The sequence below is a fragment of the Haliotis rubra genome, unplaced genomic scaffold (assembly GCF_003918875.1).
Source record: "Haliotis rubra isolate DU_JTF1 unplaced genomic scaffold, ASM391887v1 Scf302, whole genome shotgun sequence".
In the NCBI taxonomy this organism is placed as follows: Eukaryota; Metazoa; Mollusca; class Gastropoda; order Lepetellida; family Haliotidae; genus Haliotis; species Haliotis rubra.
The window spans coordinates 534,061-556,158 of NW_025766972.1; the positions used below are offsets into that span (position 1 = coordinate 534,061).

General features: G+C 40.7%; 1 protein-coding gene across 1 annotated transcript in view; it reads right to left on the reverse strand.

Moving 5' to 3' along the window:
- LOC124282746 overlaps positions 1–21,298 on the reverse strand; it is a 47,716-nt gene extending 26,418 nt beyond the window's left edge. Inside the window, 1 exon segment of the mRNA XM_046718769.1 lies at positions 21,152–21,298. Coding sequence (XP_046574725.1) covers positions 21,152–21,216 — 65 coding nt within the window. The 5' untranslated portion in view covers positions 21,217–21,298.
- Between the last annotated feature and the right edge of the window lie 800 nt (positions 21,299–22,098).

Below are 22,098 nucleotides of genomic sequence, written 5' to 3' on the forward strand. Positions count from 1 at the left end.
CTCCTGTATATTTCGAAACTCAAGGCATACTATATTTGATACGTATATACTGTAAGTTTATGTACGTATGCAGTCAGCATTTTGTCTGCAACATCTCAATATATCATGATTTTGAAAGGTAGAGACATTTTTTGGTTTTATCGGAAAAATTGGTGGTTGAATAAATGCGTGCTTGGCTGGAGATAGTGCTTGGTTGAGTAAACAGATTAGATTATTGGTTGGATAGATGAATGGCCATTGAGTTAAATGGTTGATTGGATAGATTGGTGGTGGATTGGCTAGTTGGTGGTTGAAAACATAGGTGGTTGGTTAGATAGAAACTGGCTGGGGTGATATATCGTTGATGGGCAGGTAAATGCTTGATAGATACGGTTTGGTAAGCAGACAGGTTTTGGATGGATTGTCAGCTGGACTGACTGACTGACTGAGTTTGGTTTTACGCCGCTTTTAGCAATATTCCAGCAACATCACGGCGGGGGACAACAGAAATGGGCTTCACACATTGTGCCAATGTGGGGATTCGAACCCGGGTCTTTGGCGTGACGAGCCAACGCTTTAACCATTAGGCTACCCCCACGCCCCTTGTCAGCTGGAATGCTGTATGCGTGTTTATAGATATACTGTATACTGACAAGAAAAAATTGTATTATTTGAGCAAAATAAACATTTTAGAATTGGATTTGACTTTATCAAGACATTAAGGTCGGTCAAAAAGTAGTCGGTCTAACTATATTGTCGATGTCCAATATTTGAAAAACTTCCATTTTATTTTGAAGAAATTATTAGAATAGCCCTAACCAAAATTTCACATTTTCGGATTGCTTGATATATACTAAGACGGGGGTTGTTTTTTAAGGAGACCCCCCATTTTAGCCTTTCAAAAACATTGTGTCCAGATATTCAAGCTGGCCCTGTTTACAATATATTGAGAGCTGACACTTGTGTAACCATTCAGTATTTCGTTTGAACCCTTTGCATCATGTAGGAATAAGTGAAAACATTAGAATAAGTTATGTCCTTATGATTACGTCATCTGAAAGGGGGTGGGTAGTGTCTCCAAAACAAGCTCTTTCAGTAAACATGAAGGGGGAGTCACTTTAACAAGCGATTTTAGTTATTCAAATTGCTTTTTTTGTGCACTTTAATATCTAAGCTTGATTCCAACGGACGTCAACCTATCCCAAACACACAAAATGTTTCTTGCATATTTTGTTTCCTGAAGTTTGTGATGCATTTATTGCAGATTTTGCGTTTTGTTGGAAGTACCAAGATAAAAAGTCAAACAAAATGGAGATCGTGAAGCTGTAACATAGCAAAACCAAACTGCTTGAGGTTGATAGATAATATGTAGAAAAATATAACATAAAAACAGCTGCATTTGCATCATTTTCCAATTGAGGCCGACTATTTTTGGACCGACCTTCGTGGTCTGAAAACAGTTATTGAAACACTGCAGCCTTAATGACCAAACACAAGAATGTTACCCGTTGGAAATACATCGCCATAGAATACTAGCACCCATTTCATATTTGTTCCATTTTAAGGGGGCGGTGGGGTAGTCTAGTGGTTAAAGCGTTGGCTCGTCACGCCGAAGACCCGGGTTCGAATCCCCACATGGGTACAATTTGTGAAGCCCATTTCTGATGTCCCCACCCAGATGTTGCTGGAATATTGCTAAAAGCGGCGTAAAACCAAACTCAGTCAGTCAGTCCATTTTAAGCCCCCATAGAATGGCGGTGTAAATTGTTTATATTTAATGTAAACGTGTAAACGTTTAGATCGATGATACAATTGGTAGAAGGATAGGCATGAGATTGACGTCTATCGATCCTGAATCTTCACTGCATCACCCCCTGCGATCCCATTGCCTCTTTATGTTCTGCACTTCCAGTCAAGGCGACAGAAGACAGGCGGGTGGTCGAAATTACCAATATGACCATATATTCCCTTATAACGAACTGCGTCGAGTTAATGAAAATCTACCATAGAACTTGCATAAAATCGACCGTGCCATCCGACGTTCAGCGGAAGAACTTTCCTATTAGGAACAAACGTATTGGTGGAAACAATAAAAACGCTTGTTACAAATCAATAGGAACAAATATTTGCAGAACGTGGGAGTGAATATAAAGATTGACCTTAACAATGTATCTGCATGACAGAGCTTGACACAAAGAGACTGAGTGTTTGAAAGATAGAACAGGAAAAGAATACGAAATGAGAGTTCTCTTGAGATGCGGAAAAGAGCACTTGGTCCGTGCCGGTAAGGCTCATGGCCTTTGTTCTCCAACACAATGAATTAGGTTATTTCCTCTGCCTTGCATTTCAAAAGGACACTTTAAATGGATATTGTATTCGTGAAGATGGTAGTGATGAATCAGTTTGGTCAGTCAGGGAATCCGTCTGTTTTAGGAAATCTGTAATGTACAATTACCAGCGCGGTTTTCAAGTTAAATATTGAAGTGGAAGAGCACCTTGTTAAAGTGTTTGCTCGCCACGTTGGGGAGCCAGGTTCGATAGCCTACTTGGGTGTAGTATGTTCAGGTTATTGAACATTTTTAAAATATTACTTACCCACTCACTCACTCACTCACTCACTCAGAGTACACGTCATAGGTCGATTAATACTAGTATCCGAACATACGAGGTCGATATTCATCGTAAGTAATTTTCTAGGTTGAGGTTATTGAATCTTTTTTAAATATTACTTCACTCACTCACTCACTCACTCACTCACTCACTCACTCACTCACTCACTCACTCACTCACTCACTCACAGTACACGTCATAGGTCGATTAATACTAGTATCCGAACATACGAGGTCGATAGATATTCATCGTAAGTAATTTTCTAGGTTGAGGTTATTGAATCTTTTTTAAATATTACTTACGTCACTCCCTCTCTCACTCACTCACTCACTCAATGAATCAATCCACGTGATAGGTCCATAAATATCAGAACATTCAAAGTTGATAGATATTATTACATCGTAGGTAGTTATCTGGTTATCTATTATCTCATGGCGTGGCTGTTTGGAAGGATGTGGAAGGATAGCACGACCAACACTGACCCTCATGCTTCCCCGAATACATATTCCTCATTAAGACCCACTCCATGTTTAGTCTGTGAATAGTCTTAGAGTAAAGACTGCTTCCTGAAACCGGGCCAAGATAATGGCATCATTGTAGCTAGCCCCTAGAAAGAGATACGACAAGTGTTTCATTTAAGACTATCTTTCTTGGTATTGATCTATTTAAAGTCTGACCCGTGAAAAACTGATCTTCAGCAACCATGCTTGTCGTTAGAGGTGACTAACGGGTGGTCAGGCTCGCTAACTTGGTTGACACATGTCATCGTATCCCATTTACGTAGATCGACGCTCATGTTGTTCATCACTGGATTGTCTGGTCCAGACTCTATTATTTACAGACCGGCGCCATATAGCTGGAATATTGCTGAGTGCGGCGTTAAAAAACAATCAATCTGTTAATATAAGTCTATGCTAAGTATTTCAGATACAAATATCTTTCAATTAATATTTTTTAGGGACACTAGCTGGTTTAGATATTTGGGGCGGTGGGGTAGCCTAATGGTTAAAGCGTTGGCTCGTCACGCCGAAGACCCGCGTTCGAATCCCCACATGGGCACAATGTGTGAAGCCCATTTCTGTAGTCCCCCACCGTGATGTTGCTGGAATATTGCTAAAAGCGGCGTAAAACCAAACTCAGTCAGTGGTTTAGATATTGACGACGATATTATGGCCAAATGGCGGAGATACGAAACTGTAAGAACCAATTCATGGCCGCTCTCTGATATTTATCTCTATTAGATACGAGTTATCAGGGTTTTTTAGTTAGCTTTTGATCTTAAGTTTTTTTCGTGAAACTAGCCCCATATGTTCTTAGATAATGGCGACGTTGAACTGACCAAATGGCTGAAGCACGAAAACTGTTGTAACAAATTCAGAACCAGTTTCCTTGGTATTAATCCATTTTATGGTGTTAATGGCGTAATATGATTACCGACTCGTTGTATATGGTCATACGATGGCATTTCTGCTTAATATCGTGATGCAGACAATCCGATTCGCCCCTCGGGGATGATGAAGCCATATACAAATCTACAGCCTAATCACGCTAAGCGCCATCGTTGAACTCCCGGCGATCATAACAGACTGCAGCGGCGTGAGTTATGAAATACGGTCTTCCTCGACAACCTTTTTCACAGTATAATGGGATTTTGTAGATGTTGAATGGGACTATGCAAGATGGGATTACGCAATAAATATCTTTCATCAAACAAGCTCTATAACTTGCAAAATACTTGAGGTTTGTCGGCCATTGTGTTGACGTCGAATGATTAACTAAAACCTAACTGATATATATATAATGTATATTGATCGATACAGAGAGATTGCTTAATGCGTTGATCGATAGAGATGATTTGGGATGGACACGGACAGACAGTGAGATAGACAGACAGACACATACACGTACATACAGAAGAGTGGAAGATTGATACAGATTGATGGAAGGTGGAAGGATGGATCGATGGAGGGAGGGATGAATACATGCATTGATTAATCGTCAAGGGGCGGTTAGGTGGCCTTGCGGTTAAGGTGTTCGCCCATCTCGCCCACTGAGTTTTCAGTAATCATGCCCAACACTGGACTTAACAAAATCATTTTCATAAATTAACTTCAACATAATTGTGTACGATTTACCGGACTAACAGTGACTTTTGATGGCTTCCCCTATCATACAGTATCATACAGTCCTTGGGTCACCTTAACGCCGAGAGCCAGGCGACGTAACAACAGGCGCCATTTGCCAACGTCCTTTGGTATCACGCATGCTATGGATGGAGCCACGACAGACAGACAGAGGCACAGACAGACAGACAGGGTGGTAGACAGAAAGTCGGGCAGACAGTCAGGCACAGACAGACATGCAGACGCAGGCAGGCAGACAGCCGGACAAGCAGACAGTCAGACACATACAGACAGTCAGACACAGATAGGCATGCAGAGAGTCAGACGGATGGACGGACAGATAAAAAGACAGAGAGAACAGACATGCGATATGATATGATCCAATAGGCGTGTCCTCGTCATCTCATTTACGTCATTAACATTGAACAATCTAGGACAACCCTTCACATGGTATCTCAACTCTTTAAATACACAACATTTGGTTACTTCACAAATCTCTTTGTGCCATGGCGTTAGGAGACGGCAGACAGGCAACAAACACTCTTCAAAGACAGAAATTAATCAAAACAGGCATGAAGCATGAAATTTGACTATCGCAGGATAATGTAGCATCATCAAGTCTTTGATAAGATCTTCACCCGCCGTCACTCCGGTTCTAAGTTTAATCCCCAAAGCGTCTCGAGGACATGCGTGACTTACATCGACTGCAGGGTCCGTGGAGTCGGAGACGTGATATCAGATTGATATTATATTTAGTTTCTGTTTAATGTGGTATATGTTTTTGTCGATGTGTTTGTTCAACAGTTGACGAGTATCATGGGATAAATTATCTCCGCTGTTCTTTCAGGTAGTTTGTTTCGCCACCAAAGGTCACCATCTTGAAATAGGTTGACAATACAAGCCATGGCTGTTTTAGGAAGATATCGAATTTGGATATATAACCGAGGCCAACTGTTTGCTCTCACAGTCAATGAACACGCAGAGAGTCGCTTTAAATAGGAATATTATATTGATGATTGTATCAAATATGTGGTCATGTTCTTAATCTTAATCAGCAGCGTAAAATGAAGCTGATTGTAATAATAAAATGCGAAAAATATTTGCTATTCTCACGTGAATTAACTTCACAATATCTGCGTATCATCATCAGAGTTGTCCTCGTAATCATAGCCGATGGGGTAGCCTAGTGGTTGAAGCGTCCGTTCGTCACGCCGAAGACCCGGGTTCCATTCCCCACATGGGTACAATGTGTGAAGCTAATTTCTGGTGTTCCCGCCGTGATATTGGCGGAATATTGCTAAAAGCGGCGTAAAACCACACTCACTCACTCAGTATCTTCATAATGATTATATTTTTGATAATCACCTCGGGTTACAATTTATTCCAAACTGGACACACTTTGTGTGGAGTCGAACTCAGACTAACCAAGATTGCCAGATTGGTGTGGTGATAAGGTTTCTCTACATAGTAATCATAGGTCTAGATGCGTTGAAAGGCAGCATGAATTTAAGAATACATCCCTGAGAATAGGCGTGAGTGTGAGTGAGTGAGTTTAGTTTAACGCTGCACTCAGCAATATTCCAGCTATATATTGGCGGTCTGTAAATAATCGAGTCTCTAAGTAGACAATCCAGTGATCAACAGCATGGGCATCGATCTATCGATCCTTGCAATGGCATGTGTCAACCAAGCAGCGAGCCTGACCACCCGATTCCGTTAGTCGCCTCTTACATCAAGCATGGGTTACTGAAGATCAATTCTAACCCGGATCTTCACGGGTGGACACCGATGCCGTACTGATAACGACACGCTAATACCATTTAGAAGGAATTGGTCAGTGGACTGAAACGGTCCATCAGATGATCGAAATTTAAATTGTCATTGCAAACGAATAATCAGTCTAGATTATCTGCACAAAACTTTCCACTTGAGCTAAAGGACAAAAGCAGTATAAACTATATGAATGGACGACTGGAAATCAGTAATGGCACCAAGTGTTCGCGAAGTGTTTGGCATTTCCCCTTGCCGGGGCAACCGCTGCTGATCCAATTTGCATAAAAGTGTAAGTATTGAATGCCTGACACCACCCTGGCATTTGGACTGTACATGACGCCAGACAATGATGTCATCGATGACCCAGAAAGTCCATTGATACGGGGGGACATCTACTGATTTCGGTGAGTGAAGGAATTTTTGTTTGTTTGTTGTTAGGTACTGTAAATCGTAAAATTAATGCGTCACGAATTTAATGCGATTGCGAGTGTTTAGTCTAAAATGCGTCACGAAATTAATGCGAGCTCAGGAATCTGTGTTGATGATAAAATGTGACACCCTGAATCTTTGGTGTTGTTCTTTTTCCTTTCACACTTCTTATTTACTAAATAACCTGAATTGAGCCTGAATTGAGTATTAGTAGTAGTAGTAGTAGTAGTAGTAGTGGTAGTGGTAGCAGTAGTAGTTAGTGAGTGAGTGAGTTTAGTTTTCAGCCGCACTGACCAATATTCCAGCTATATGGCAGCGGTCTGTAAATAATCAAGTCTGGACCAGACAATCCAGTGATTGACACCCTCATCATGGATCTACGCAGTTGGGATACGATGACATATGTCAATCAAGTTAGTGAGCCTTACCACCCGATTCCTTTTACAACAAGCATGGGTTCCTGAAGACTAACCCGGATCTACACAGATTTGCCATTATCACTTATTGCACAACATTAATATAGCTTTAGTTATCCATGTGTCATGTTCTAACAATGCCAAAAATTAAACCCAGCTTGTTATTTCGTTCATATACTGTTTTTAATGTAGTAAATATATTCAAATCTATTTTCAGAGCAAGTACTTAATTTAAAGCCCATGACCCTTCCGCTCCGAAAGGTCGTGTCTTGTTTAAACAGATTACTCCACAAGAAAGTGTTAAAAGTTAATTCCACGTACAGTCCCGACGGGAATAATTCTGTCAAAGCAGAGCCAACTTGACTTGGGTGATTAATTAGGCGCAATAGGAACAATTTCACAAATTTATTTCTAACCGGGTGGAAAAACAATTCACTGGTCTTTAGTTCTATAGCTCGACTCAGCGATCACCTGAATAGAAGTTATAATTTCTCCGGAAACTGGTGTCAACATTAATCTAGGACATGGCAATATAATCGTCAATCTGTATACATTTAAACAGGTTTGTGGTATCGGTGTGATTCGCGGCGATTAATACACAGAGGTTTCAAAATGCATATCCCCAAACCAATTTATTTCCTTTCTAATTTCGAAAAGGCTCGTGTTGAGGTTAAAACCAGATCTAATTATTTCCCCATAAATCTTTTCTTTGCCTTCTAGCAAGATTTAACGGTATCAATGATCAGTGTTATGAAATCCTTAAAAGAAAAAACTGTGTCCTTTGTGAGGTGCAATCCGTCAACACATTTTGACGTTTGACTGTTCCAGCTACAGCTCCTAATGAACTGATCAAATACACGATGTCCCATGAGAGAAACACAACGAATCTCTTGCGCATGCGAGGCTGGCTCTTAGCTCGGGGCTACGTGTAGCATCGCCCAAAACTCATCCGTCCATATGCAAATATCTGATGATATGCATTTGGAAACGTTACTTACCCTGGATATTTCAACGAGGTCCTGAAAACGTAACATTTCTGTGCATTCTTCGGAAAGCTCTATTCTTTTTTCTATACTACTACTGCTTTTCTACTATATACTCGCTCTACTACACTACTACTACCACTACTACTACTACTACTACCACTACTACTACCACTACTACTACTACTACTACTACTACTACTACTACTACTACCACTACTACTACTACTACTACTACTACTACTACTACTACTACTACTACTACTACTACTACTACCACTACTACTACCACTACCAACACTACCACTACCACTACCACTACCACTACTACCACTGCTGACCCGTGAAGGTCTAGGTTAGAATATTGATCTTCAGTAACCCATGCTTGTCGTAAGAGGCGACTAACGGGATCGGGTGGTCAGGCTCGCTGACTTGGTAGGACACATGTCATCGGTTCCCAATTGCGCAGATTGATGCTCATGCTGTTGATCACTGGATTGTCTGGTCCAGACTCTATTATTTACAGACCGGCGCCATATAGCTGGAATATTGCTGAGTGCGGCGTTAAACTAAACTCTCTCCACCACTCACTTACTAATACTACTACCACTACCACTACTACCACAACTACTACTAACAGCACCACCACCACCACTACAACTATCACTACTACCAACACTACTACTGCTACTAGCACTATTACTACAACCATTACTGCCAATATTGCTACTACTTACTACTACTACTACTACTACTACTACTACTACTACTACTACTACTACTACTACTACTACTACTACTACTACTACCACATCTACTACTAATACTATCACTAATACTACTACTGCTACTCCAGATGATGAAAATAATAATGATGAGTACCTGTATATTCCGAATATATTCCTACTACTACTACTACTACTACTACTACTAATAATAATATTATTACTACTACTACCACAACTAATACTGCTATTGCTAATATATAATGATAGTAACGATTGCAAGGAGATGGTCATCATTATTAAGTCTTGAATAAGCATCTTTCGCTCTCTGTGTACTTGGGGCCGTCGGGTATTGAATTACAAACATTTCGGCTTTAGCGAAAAATTATTCCACATCACTGGTCGATTTCTAAAGCGTTCTGAATTGTATGCTTTAACCTTTCAAATCTAAAGCAATTGTTCTAGAAACTTTGCTGTGGATAATTCACCTTTACATAAGTCCTTCTAAACTCGTTAGGGAAGAATCTCTGCTCTCGAGTGACAGATGAGTTTGAAGTAGGTTGATATACTCCGCCCGTCAGAGCGAATCAAAGGACTGGATGACGTTAATGATATAGTTGAGATGTTACGGCTGAAGTGTAAGTAACAAAGAACAAGTGCCTGTTCTTACTCGTGATCTATATATATAAAAGCTCTGACACAAAACGTCTCATCTGTCTCAGAGCAAAGCAAATTCCCTATTTTGACTGTCAGCATACGTTTCAGTCTTGCTGTTTTGCTGTTGATTTGGGATTTATTTTGTGTTGTTTTTGTGTTGTGCTTTTTGTGGTTTTGTTTTTTGTGTTAATATTTATTACATTTTTTTAACCATAATTTTTATGTGTCCAACGTAAATGTTTTAGGTTGACTAGTCATTAAATGTTTTTAAGACGGTTGTGAACATTTGGTTTGGTTTGCCGATCTCAGCAATATGGCAGCGGTCCGTTTATAATCGAGTCTGGAATAGGAAATCCAGTGAACGACAGCATGAGCATCGATCTACGCAATTGGGATACGATGGCATTTGTCAGCAAGCCTGACCACCCGATCTTACGACAAGCATGGGTTACTGAAGTCCAATTCCAACCCGAATCTTCACGGGTACGCTCACCTTTTCTCTGACACCCGCGGGCGGTGAAGCTGTAAACACTCCGCCGAGAAGCTGTATCTCTTACAATCATATGACGTCATAATATGCCGCGTGCAGTGCACGGAGTTGGAAAACCGTTCGATCAGCTGTTTTTGAGTTCACTATGTACACATTTATTTTACCGACTTTCACTCCACCGTTCCTATTTGAAAGCTGGCTTCATATTAGCTTTACGGCTCGTACAATGAAGTGTTGGTTGTTAATGCTGCCCCGTTCCGGGAACACCTGGTGTCCACACTGCTTTTCGGTGATCCATACATTTGTAAAACTGAAAACCGCTTCTGAGCATGGTCAAAACTCGGTATTCTTACAATGACGGTATATTATATATATCATTTCTGTCTGAAATGTGACCACCTCCGTGGTGTAGTGGTTAGAGCGTCCCCCGGAGAGCGGAAGGTCGCGGGTTCGATCCCCGACCGCGTCATACCAAAAGACGTTAAAATATGGTACTTGTTGGTCCCTGCCTGGCGCTCGGCATTCATGGGTACAACAAGGACTGGTCGGCTCGGAGTCAGTATAATGTGTCTGAGTGGGGTATTCATGCTTCACTGCGGCATGGTATCTCAGTGGGCTAGCGCTATAAAACCAGCTGAAGTCTGGGCTAGTACAAGCAGCCGCACATACACATACACACGCATGCACGTCGTCATATGAGCGAAATATTCTCAAGCACGACGTTAAACCAAATTTCACCTCACCTCACCTGTCTGAAATGTACACGTTTCACCTAGCATCAGTTTCACACCTGTAATAACCGTATACCTAACGGTACTTTATCAGCATAGAGATGTATTCCGCCTGACCTAAATAGTTCTACCTATTGGACAAAAGTATTTGCCTATGATCTGACGGTTGCGTTTTATAATATTTACATTATCATTTATTTATGAAGGAAGCATTACCACAGTTCTTCTCTAATTTAGACATGTTTTATATTTTATATATATTGTTTCTCAACACATTTGTCGTTGAACTTTAAAAAATGATTTATTTTGTTTATTTATGGCGCCACTAGATGTGTCATAAATAACGTCATTGGTTATTGTTTGAATCGTTTATAAATATTTCCTTGATAAAATAATTGGTTACGTCACACATATCAATCATTTCCCCAAACCCTTCCGTTCCTGACTACATAATACATCAAGGTAATTGGGCTATTAAACTTTATATTTGTCCGAAGAACTTCGCAAAAGGATTTCAAACACCTCCAATCAATTATATTGCCACAGATGAAATAAAAATAAAATGAAATATTAAATATTAAATTACCATCACTAGGAGAACCATTCACCACTAATTACCTGCGGTCATCTTGGCATTATCTGCGACCAATTACCTGCCAATGCGCTTCATCAGATCTAACGGTAAAATCTTAGTTACGACGGTAGCAATACCGTACTATTAGAACCATTACTGTAAAATAAGAACCCAGTGAAAGTAGTTTCAGTTACGTCAATGCATAAATTTCAAATAAAGTCGCACCGATGTCTCTTTAATTCGTCTCCTCCTGTTGTGAGTCTCGTGAAGGTGCATTTATGATCACGACAGTACTAATTGGCGTATTTTGAAGCGATCCTTTGATCGTGTGTGTTAAATGTAAAATTGAAAAAGACACTGCTCGCTATTGTGTGATCGGTTTTATCGCATGCCTTAAAATTGCCTCATCGATTCTATTTCATGGTGACTGGTTCGTCAATACCGCTAGCGACGTTGTGAGAACATACATTATAACCCTTATCGACGTTTCATTAACGCTCAACGTCTTTAAGTTACCTTAAGAGTGGAGAGTGTCTGTATGTTTTATTTTAACACTCGCTCACTCACTCACTCATTCCAGCTATGTCACAGTGGCCTGTAAGTAAAGTAATCTGGACCAGGCCAACCGGTGATTGATATTATGAGCGGCAATGTAAATGGTAGTCAATTAACATATTCACTTATCCTGACCTATGAAGCGTCTTAACGAATTCATTTCTTTTTAGTGTGGTTGATATATATTCTAGCTGAATCTACACTGGGTATTTACTCAGTTCCTGCAAGAGAGACCCGTGGAGATCCGCGTTAGAATTGATCTCCAGTAACCCATGCTTGTCGTAAGAGGCGACTAACGGGATCTGGTGGTCAGGCTTGCTGACACATGTCATCGTATCCAAATTGCGTAGATCGATGCTCATGTTGTTGATCACTGGATTGTCTGGTCCAGACTCTATTATTTACAGACCACCGCCATATAGCTGGAATATTGCTGAGTGTGGCGTAAAACAGCAAACCAAACAAAATGTTGACAACCGTCTTAAAAGCATTCAATGACTAGTCAAGTGCTGACCCCTGAAGATCCGGGTTAGAATATTGATCTTCAGAAACCCATGCTTGTCGTAAGAGGCGACTAACGGTATCGGGTGGTCAGGCTTGCTGACTTGGTTTGACACATGTCATCGGTTGCCAATTGCGTAGATCGATGTTCATGTTGTTGATCACTGGATTGTCTGGTTCAGACTTGTTTATTTACAGGCCGCCACCACACAGCTGGAATATTGCTGAGTGTGGCGTAAAACTAAACTCACTCACTCATTCCTGCCAATGACGAAACATCCATGCATCTGTTACGTTTATGCATATAACCACAGACTATGACCCCGTCGTCGTTTGTCAAACACCAGGTGTTTTAAGATTTCATTCATACCAAGACAAGATAACATTACCATTCATAAATCGCCTAGTACAAACACAAAAACTATTGAACTTAAACCCATTTCCTATCTTATGTCCTGTTTATTCAATTTGTATTGTGTTTTTAATTCAGGGAAATACAAACATGATCTGATCGTCAGACAATTAGGATAACGTTCTTATTTGGATTATTAGCTATTTTGATAGGGAGCACGTTTTTTAATAGAATTTATGTCATTTGTCCAGCATATTTCCAATGATTTATTTCAAACCACCAAGGACATATCATCTCATCGGATTGCTGAATTGCCCTTTCCAGTCACGATTTACGAGTTTCTGCTCATAATAGCTGGAGCCGCAACATAGGCCCTTGGCGCGACCCTCGCGGGATCTGTTCATTTAGCCCGCATCGCTGTGTGTTTACCTAAGTAACCCGCGAATGGTCCAGTTCACCATCCCTCCGTGTACAATGTCGATACAATGGAATATGTACAGACCTATGTTGGCTTTGCAATAACTTGTGACAGTAATGATCCCGTTCTTTTTACATTACTAATGAAATTGTTGTTTTGTCTGACATCTGATATGATTTAAACCTTTATAGTTGGACAGTACACTAATGTAAACGGAGTTTCAAGCATGGTCAAGGTGTGAGTGGACGGTATCCACTAGTTATTATGTCAGTTGGTATAAGACAATAATTAATGTATATCCATTGTGTATTCCAGGTTAGAATAGGTCCCTAGCTACCCGTCCTTGTCGACACAGCCACTATGTGTTGATCATGTTGTCTGACACGGTGAATTGTTTCGCTGCGCCATGCTACGACGACGGCGTTGATTAGTGTTCATAATATCAATCACGCTCTGACACACCGTATTAAACTAAATCACGGTAAAAAACCCACATCACGACCTTCTAAGCATGTAGGGGCGGTGAGGTAGCCTAGTGGTTAAAGCGTTTGCTCGTCACGCTGAAGACCCGGTTTAGTTCCTTACACGGGTACAATGTGTGAAGCCCATTTCTGGAGTTCCCCGACAAGATATTGCTGGAATGTTGCTTAAAGCGGCGTAAAACTATACTCACTCACTCATTCACTCACTCATGTATATGAAACGAAGCCGTGTAGATTCAAGTATAACATACGTCCAACGTTTGAACACGTCGCAGTACTTAACTGCCTAACGATATCTGTATAGCTGATATTAGTCTGTCTCACAGTCCCTGAACCACATTATTTTCCCTTCTGCCAAGCCCTCTCTGCAGTGCTAAAGCCCTAAATAAAGCAAGTCTAGATTTCCTCAGGTTCTGAATCTCTGGTCTCCCTGGGGCTCCTTATCAATTTAAATGGGCTTGTTTGTTACTATCAAAATTATATATATTCAGAGACTAAGCATTAGTCTAAGCTGATATTTGCTCATCCTAAAATATGATTTGTCATAATGATATCATGATATATAATTAATAACGATCAGCATCAACTATCTGCCGAAACGGCTTTAATTGGGCGTTACAGGCAATCTAGTGGCAATAATTACATGACAGAATCACTGAATCTCTGAATCGTGTTCGGATAAAGGGCAAGCATATTCTGCTGTTAGTCCCCGCCATTCCCACAATAAAAGAAGTAAATACTTGTTTATTGCCCAACATAGCACAGCCCTCTTCCTGCAGACCTGTAAATAATCGAGTATCAGCCAGACAATCCAGTGATAATAGAACTGGCATTCCTGGAGAAAGCCCAGTACTGAATTTGTTAAACCACAAGCAGGGGCGGTGGGGTGGCCTAGTGGTTAAAGCCTTGGATCGTCACGCTGAATACCCGGGTTCGATTCCCCATATGGGTACAATGTGTGAAGCCCATTTCTGGTGTCCCCCTCTGTGATATTGCTGGAATATTGCTAAAAGCGGCGTAATACTCACTCACTCAATGTCAATTTTGATATACGTCATCCTTGTAGTCCTGGAAGTCCTTGGAGTTCTATGGCTTATAAGTTAAATAGAAAATATATAGAAATATGCTCGCCTTACAACAAGGTGCCATGAAATAATGCAGAAACTATTAATAAAGATTAGTCATGGACAAACAATTAAAAGAATGTTTCCAATTCGACAAATCGTCATCTTTTAGATACACCGCATAATTACATCATTAATACTGCTTTTGTAAAAAGTCTTAATTTGCCTTAATTCAAGCCGCCATATAGCTGCAATATTGCTGAGTGCGGCGTAAAACAAACCTTAACTCAAGAATTCAAACTTCATATAGGTGTTGAAAAACACTAGTCATAAATCATATACAGATAATCATCAAATTGTAGCATTGGCAATTACCATTCAGGAAGTTCTGCTGGGACCGAGCCATGATTGAATTAGTTCATATAACTGAATCATAGCCAGCTATTCACAGCAACGACATCGACATCAAACCGATGAACGTCAAGTGTATGTACAGCTTCAAGGTTTCTGTACACAATCGAGGCAATGGAAGCCAACGGTTTCACTACGTGGAGCACGTCAATTATTTGATTTGTGCTCCAGAAATACCACCTTGCCCTAGAGCTATCATTAAACCTCGTTGTAACACACTTATTGTTTAATCTATCGTTGCAACACGACGAGACAGGGTTGATTTAAGACATAATTAGCCATAAGCATCAAATGTATGCTTAATAATCACGCAATACGATGCTGGAGAGGACACCGATGTCAGCTGCATAAAACTGATGTAAACAGCATGGCCATGGAGAGGATGTTTAAAGATCAAGGATGGAGTGATTTGTCACATGAATAATATAAGTGAGTGAGTGAGTTTAGTTTTACGCCGCACTATGCAATATTCCAGCTATATGGCGCCGGTCTGTAAATAATCGAGTCTGAACCAGACAATCAAGTGATCAACAGCATGAGCATAGATCTGCGCAGTTGGGAACCGATGATATGTGTCAACCAAGTCAGCGAGCCTGACCACCCGATCCCGTTAGTCGCCTCTTACGACAAGCATGGGTTACTGAAGACCAATTCTTACCCGGATCTTCACGGTTTAGTTATGATGGTAGTAGGAGTAGTTTTCTCGGGTTATTATTATTATTATTATTATTAACATTAGTAGTAGTAGTAGTAGTAGTAGTAGTAGTAGTAGTAGTAGATCGTAGCAGTAGTATACATTGTTGAACAGGGTTCAAAATATATACTGCATATTCAACGGTAACATAAGAACAATAAGTCCTTAATAATTTAACATGGGAACATATTTGTAGTTACATTTCAGGTCTTTATGAACGCTTGTGATATGCGCAAACAAATCTAAACAGTTAAAAAATAAAGTGTTCCTAACCTGTGGTTCTCATCCTACAAAAACGAAACAGCAAAACTGCAATTGCAACCTCTTGAACCCCTCTGTTGTCAGCGTACGCCAGTACGTTGATGCCAACGATTTTGAACGGAGCTTCAGCCTACTGCTTAATTGTATGGATGATTTAGGGGACTGTCCGTGAGTCCCCCGACATGGGGGCACGACGTCATCATCATCGTCTTCCACAACGACATGGAATTTGGCATTCTTGTCGATAACTCCCAATGCTTGTGGACACAATTAACGTGTTTGTCAGCATCATAATGGCGTTGAGATATGTACACGGTTTCATGCATGTTGGTCGTGATATACTTTAGTAATTTGTTTGGGATTATAATTGCGTTAAGGTTTGACGTAGGCGATTACAATTGACGTAATTTTTGCTTCATCGTTACTACTTTGAATTATGTATTAGACATATTTTTATCTGTCCGACCCCCTCCCCCCTCCCCCACGCAATTTAATCGTATAGCTCATGTTCAATTATTTTGTTAATGTCAAACAGTGAAAATATTCTGTATTTATATTTTCTATAAAGAATATAGAGATGGGAGTTCAAGCGGGGTAAATGTGATGTGTCAAAGCTGGTGACTGAGCAGTTTCAAATCCGACATATTTCATTGGGCGTAGTGGTCAAAAACAGATAGATACAACGCTGTTTCATAATATAAAGGCAATATAAAAAGACGAGGGAACGGAGAGAGTGAGAGAGCGAAAGAGAGATAGAAAGAGAGAGAGAGAGCGAAAGAGAGATAGAAAGAGAGAGAGAGAGCGAAAGAGAGATAGAGAGAGAGAGAGAGCGAAATAGAGAGATATATAGAGAGAGGGAGAGAGGGAGAGAGAGAGAGAGAGAGAGAGAGGAGAGAGAGAGAGAGAGAGAGGAAAGAGAGATAGAAAGAGAGAGAGCGCGAACGAGAGATAGAAAGAGAGAGAGAGAAAGAGAGAGAAAGAGAGAGAGAGTGAGAGAGAGAGAGAGAGAGAGGAGAGAGCGAGAGAGAGGATAGAGAGAGAGAGAGAGAGAGAGAGAGAGAGAGAGAGAAGAGAGAGAGGGAGAGAGAGGAGAGAGAGAGAGAGAAAGAAAGAGAGAGAAGAGAGAGAGAGCGACAGACGAGATAGAGAGAGAGAGAGAGAGCGAAAGAGAGATAAATAGAGAGAGAGAAACAAAAAGGGAGAGAGAGTAACGAGGCCATCAAACTCTAAAGACTCTCAACCTACTTTTCAGCTTTAGTAGAGTTGTCGGTGCTAAATTGAGTTTGGTCAGATCGTTGTAGAGTGTTATTGTAAACGGTACGTTTAGCTCTCTGCTCGCTTAGAAATACACACTTCAAGTCGATTTCTATTGTGTTCACTGGTCGAATTACTTTGCCATATATGCCTTGAATAGACAGGAAGATTAAGTCATCGTGGTGGTGCGTCATTCAATTTAGAGGTGGTAATTGTGATTTGAAACCTTTAACTGGCTCATTTACTCACTTGTAAAGAGTGCGTGACGTTTGTGATAACACCATGCACTTGATAATTGTCTAGACACACGCTCACTCACTCACTCACTCACTCACTCACTCAATAGCAAGCAATTTCTCACTTTCATGGACAATGTTTGAAGTCCATTAATCCCGAAAATTCTTCGTTTTTCATTTGTAAACTTCTCCGATTTATAAGAGTCTCAGACACCCAAGTAAATTTGAACCTTAAACATGTGGCTACCAGTAGAACATGATTGCATATCCTAATCGCGAACACCCGGTGTCTTAACTGAAAGCCAGCGATCGATTCATCAATATTGACTTTGAGTCCAATGGAACTTATTTGGCAGACAAATGCCACTGAATATCTGGTGGGACCGTTTTGAATTTACTCACTAGCTACACAGTGTGTGTGTGTGTCTTACGCCGCCTTCAGCAATATTCCAGCAATATCACGCCAGGGGACACCAGAAATGGGTTTCAAACATTGTACCCATGTGGGGAATCGAACCCGGGTCTTCAGCGTGACGAGCAAACGCTTTAACCACTAGGCTACCCAACCGCCCTTCTCACTAGCTACAGAATTGCATGACATCATATAACAGTATTCATGTCATAGTATTTCATTTCTCACAGGGGGCGGTGGGATAGCCTAGTGGTTAAAGCCTTGGCTCGTCACGCCGAAGACCCGGGTTCGATTCCCCACATGGGCACAATGTGTTAAGCCCATTTCTGGTGTCCCCCGCCGTGATATTGCTGGAATATTGCTAAAAGCGGCGTAAATCTAAACTCAGTCAGTCAGTCATTTCTCACAGCGATTTAATCCAAACTCACTCCCCAAAAATAATTACCGGGAGTTTATATACTCATGCCAATAATGGTTGTCACCCTCCCCACCCCACCCCAACCCCACTAACACCTCACACTCACCCTCACACCCCTTTCCAATTAAAACAATTGAAGGGGGTGACAACCATTATTGGCATGAGTATACTATCGCATACAGTAGGGGAATGAGTGAATATAGATTTATCGTCACATCGGCAGTTTTTTAGCCATATCGTGTCGAGAGAAAGCCATAAGTCAATGACAATTGTACATCAACAGTATAAAATCCTGTCGTCAGAGGACAGTATAATAAATAGATTATCGCAAAGATATATTTAAATCAGTTTAAGGGTATGTGAAATAAAATTGCAAACGATCACTTGACAAACACAATATAAAGGAGAGGATCGCTAGCAATGGTGGCCCAACTTTCCTTGCTAGCGATCCTCTTGCTCCGTTTTATACTGTGTTTGTCAGGGGCGGTGAGGTAGCCTAGTGGTTTAAGCGCTCGCCCTTCACCCCGAAGACCCGCGTTCGATTCCCTACATGGGTACAATGCGTGAAGCCCATTTCTGGTGTCCCCCGCTGTGATATTGCTGGAATATTGCTAAAAACAGCGTAAACTAAACTCACTCACTGCGTTTGTCATTTGTATAGATAAGGAATTGCCCTTCAGAGCAGATTGATGTCGATTTCATTTAGTTACACACAGAGCTGTTTGTTTGGGCTATTAATAAGGTATTAAACAGCGATAAAGGTTCCTGTCATATACGACAAGGTCGCTAACATCCTTCTGACAATTATTGACAGGTCGGCATACCCTTACGTAAGACGTGGAGTGAAATCTGACCGTGATATTAGATTACCGGTTCGGAGCAGTTATGAGCTGACCTATTACTGTTACGTCAAATCTTAGGACGAGTTTCAAATCAGTCTGTCAAGTCAAAATATAACATGCACTGGAATAATCCATGTTCAAGTATTAGAACAGCGGTTCTTGAAGTGCCTATAACATGCACTGGAACAATCCATTTTCAAGCATTAGAACAGCGTTCCTGTGGTGTAGTGGTGTTCCGATTAATTGAAATAATCGAAGGTTGGTCGCAGTGACCAAACGATCAAGCAATCGATCACATTTTCTCATAATCGAACATAAAAGATTTTGGAACTACTGTTTTAGTCTTTGAAATACTTGACAATGGAACATATCTTAGAAGTTGTCAGGGCCTGAAAACATGTTTATTTCTTAGAAAACTCACTCCACTAACTGAAAAGTCATGACTGAATATTTCTCTAAGACTCCAGGAGGTTTATGTTCATGATATATTAGTCATCACTTTAAAGTAGCAAGTTGCATCATGTTATACTTTTCTGCAGTAACAACCTGGATAGGAAAATCTGAAAAATGACGCTAAACAATTTTTTTCGATGATTGTTCGTTGGTAATGAAGCAATCATCAATTGTGAGATTTCAACCAATTCCCAACACTACTGTGGTGCCTATAACATGCATTGGAACAATCCATTTTCACAGGTTGAATCATGATAGTGATAATCATGATGAGTGCATCATTTCCATACACCCAACAATGTTAGTATTCGCCTTTTGATTTTAAGTATTAGAAGATTGTAAATTAAGAAGTACATTGTTAAAACTCGATTCAGGAAATGAGCCGTACACTATATTTAAGAATGAATGGCAAAAGTCTGTATTGATGATATAGCGTATAACGACCTAGCCTTTCAGATATAACATCTTTCAAATACAGTAGCACTAATGATTAATATGCAAATTTCTCGCTAATATTAGTTTATGTTCCCTAATGTGTACGTCATCTTTTCGCTATCGACATTGGTAGCTTCCCAACCAAATTCAAACCTCCATCTTCATGAACATGTAACTATATAACTTAGAAAAAATCTTTGAAATACAATCTTATTAACCATAAATCTTCAAATCCTCGAGCTGATGTGAGGTAATGTTCCGTCTTTGGAAACTTATCGCCCTGTTTGACACTGAAATCCCTCATCACCACCTCCACTCACATCACCACCCCCACTCACATCACCACCCCAACTCACATCATCATCATCATCTATCCCATCTTCATCCAACGTGAACTACTCTAAATAGTAATTCTTTGAAATGCAATATTATCAATGACTAACTGTACATCTCCGAACTGGTGTGAGTTAACGCCCAGTCATGAGTTTATCACTTTGTTCGTCATCAGAATTCTCTTCTGCACGCTCACCCCCATCATCACACTAATCGCATCATCATCACCTATCCCATCCTCATCCAATGTGAACGACTCTAAATAGTAAATCTTTGAAATGCAATATTATCACCTACCCCAGTTTAACATTCGTCACCTACCGAGTTTAACATTCGTCACCCACCAAGTTAAACATACATCGCACCACCCAGTTAAACATTCGTCATCCCACCCAGTTAAACATTCGTCACCCACCCAGTTAAACATTTGTCGCACCACCCAGTTAAACATACATCGCACCACCCAGTTAAACATTTGTTTCACCACCCAGTTTAACAGGTTCTTGTAACACAAGCAAAGTTTGACAAAGTTTCACCTACCATAGAACCATCCCATTTAGAAGCAGTAGAACACAGACGGAAAAGAAAATCTTCACAGTCTCCATTGTCAGAAGGTCGCGAACACTGTGTCTTGTCTACAGGTGCCGGGTCGTCTGCCTCGGCCGATCTGTCGTCTGCAAGTTTAAAAGTGGACGATGACTACACACCAATCGGTTTTATATCTACAGATTCTGTGACATGCGCGGACGGACCGCTGATCAGGACTCCCTGATCAATACAAGTTCTCAACAGGCGCTACCAAGCTGAATGGAATGAGCAGAGAAAGAGATACCGCTATTGGTTGAACTCTTAGGTCGGTTCCACTGGTGGTAATAGATGCGGACGACAGGTTGATAAGTGTCATTTTGTTGCCTAGTATTTGCCTTACAAATTTCTGCCGAAATGGGGTTTAGTGATAAACAAGTCATAAAACGCTTGGATGGGTCATTGAGGCCTATGCTGATCGCTTACAGTGAAAGCATGGGTGGGATGTTGAAGAAATGTGTCGGAGTATTTGGTAGTAAAAAACCCACGTATGTTAATACCGACATTATAAAATTCACGTCGGTGACGTTGTGATTGGTTTTAACGATGCTGTCGATATCGTTTGTATCAAGCTTTCACAGAAGTGGAGTAAAGTATCGTCTGCTTCTTCCAACAACTGTAATTTAAAGAATCATTAATTTGCGTAAATGATCGAAGCCATATGAACTTACACTGGTTGTAATCAAGCGAGGGTGTTGCTGAGCACGTAACCGTTTTAGTCGTCCCTGAAGAAGTCCATAGCGCCAAAGTTAACAATGGTAGCCATGCTAAGAACATGGTGATTCTCAGACTGGATGACGATATGGTTTTACTGGATGGAATTGGTCTTCATTAACCCCTGTTTGTCGAGGTGAGGTGAAATTGGGTTTAAGGTGGTGCTTGAGAATATTTCGCTCATATGA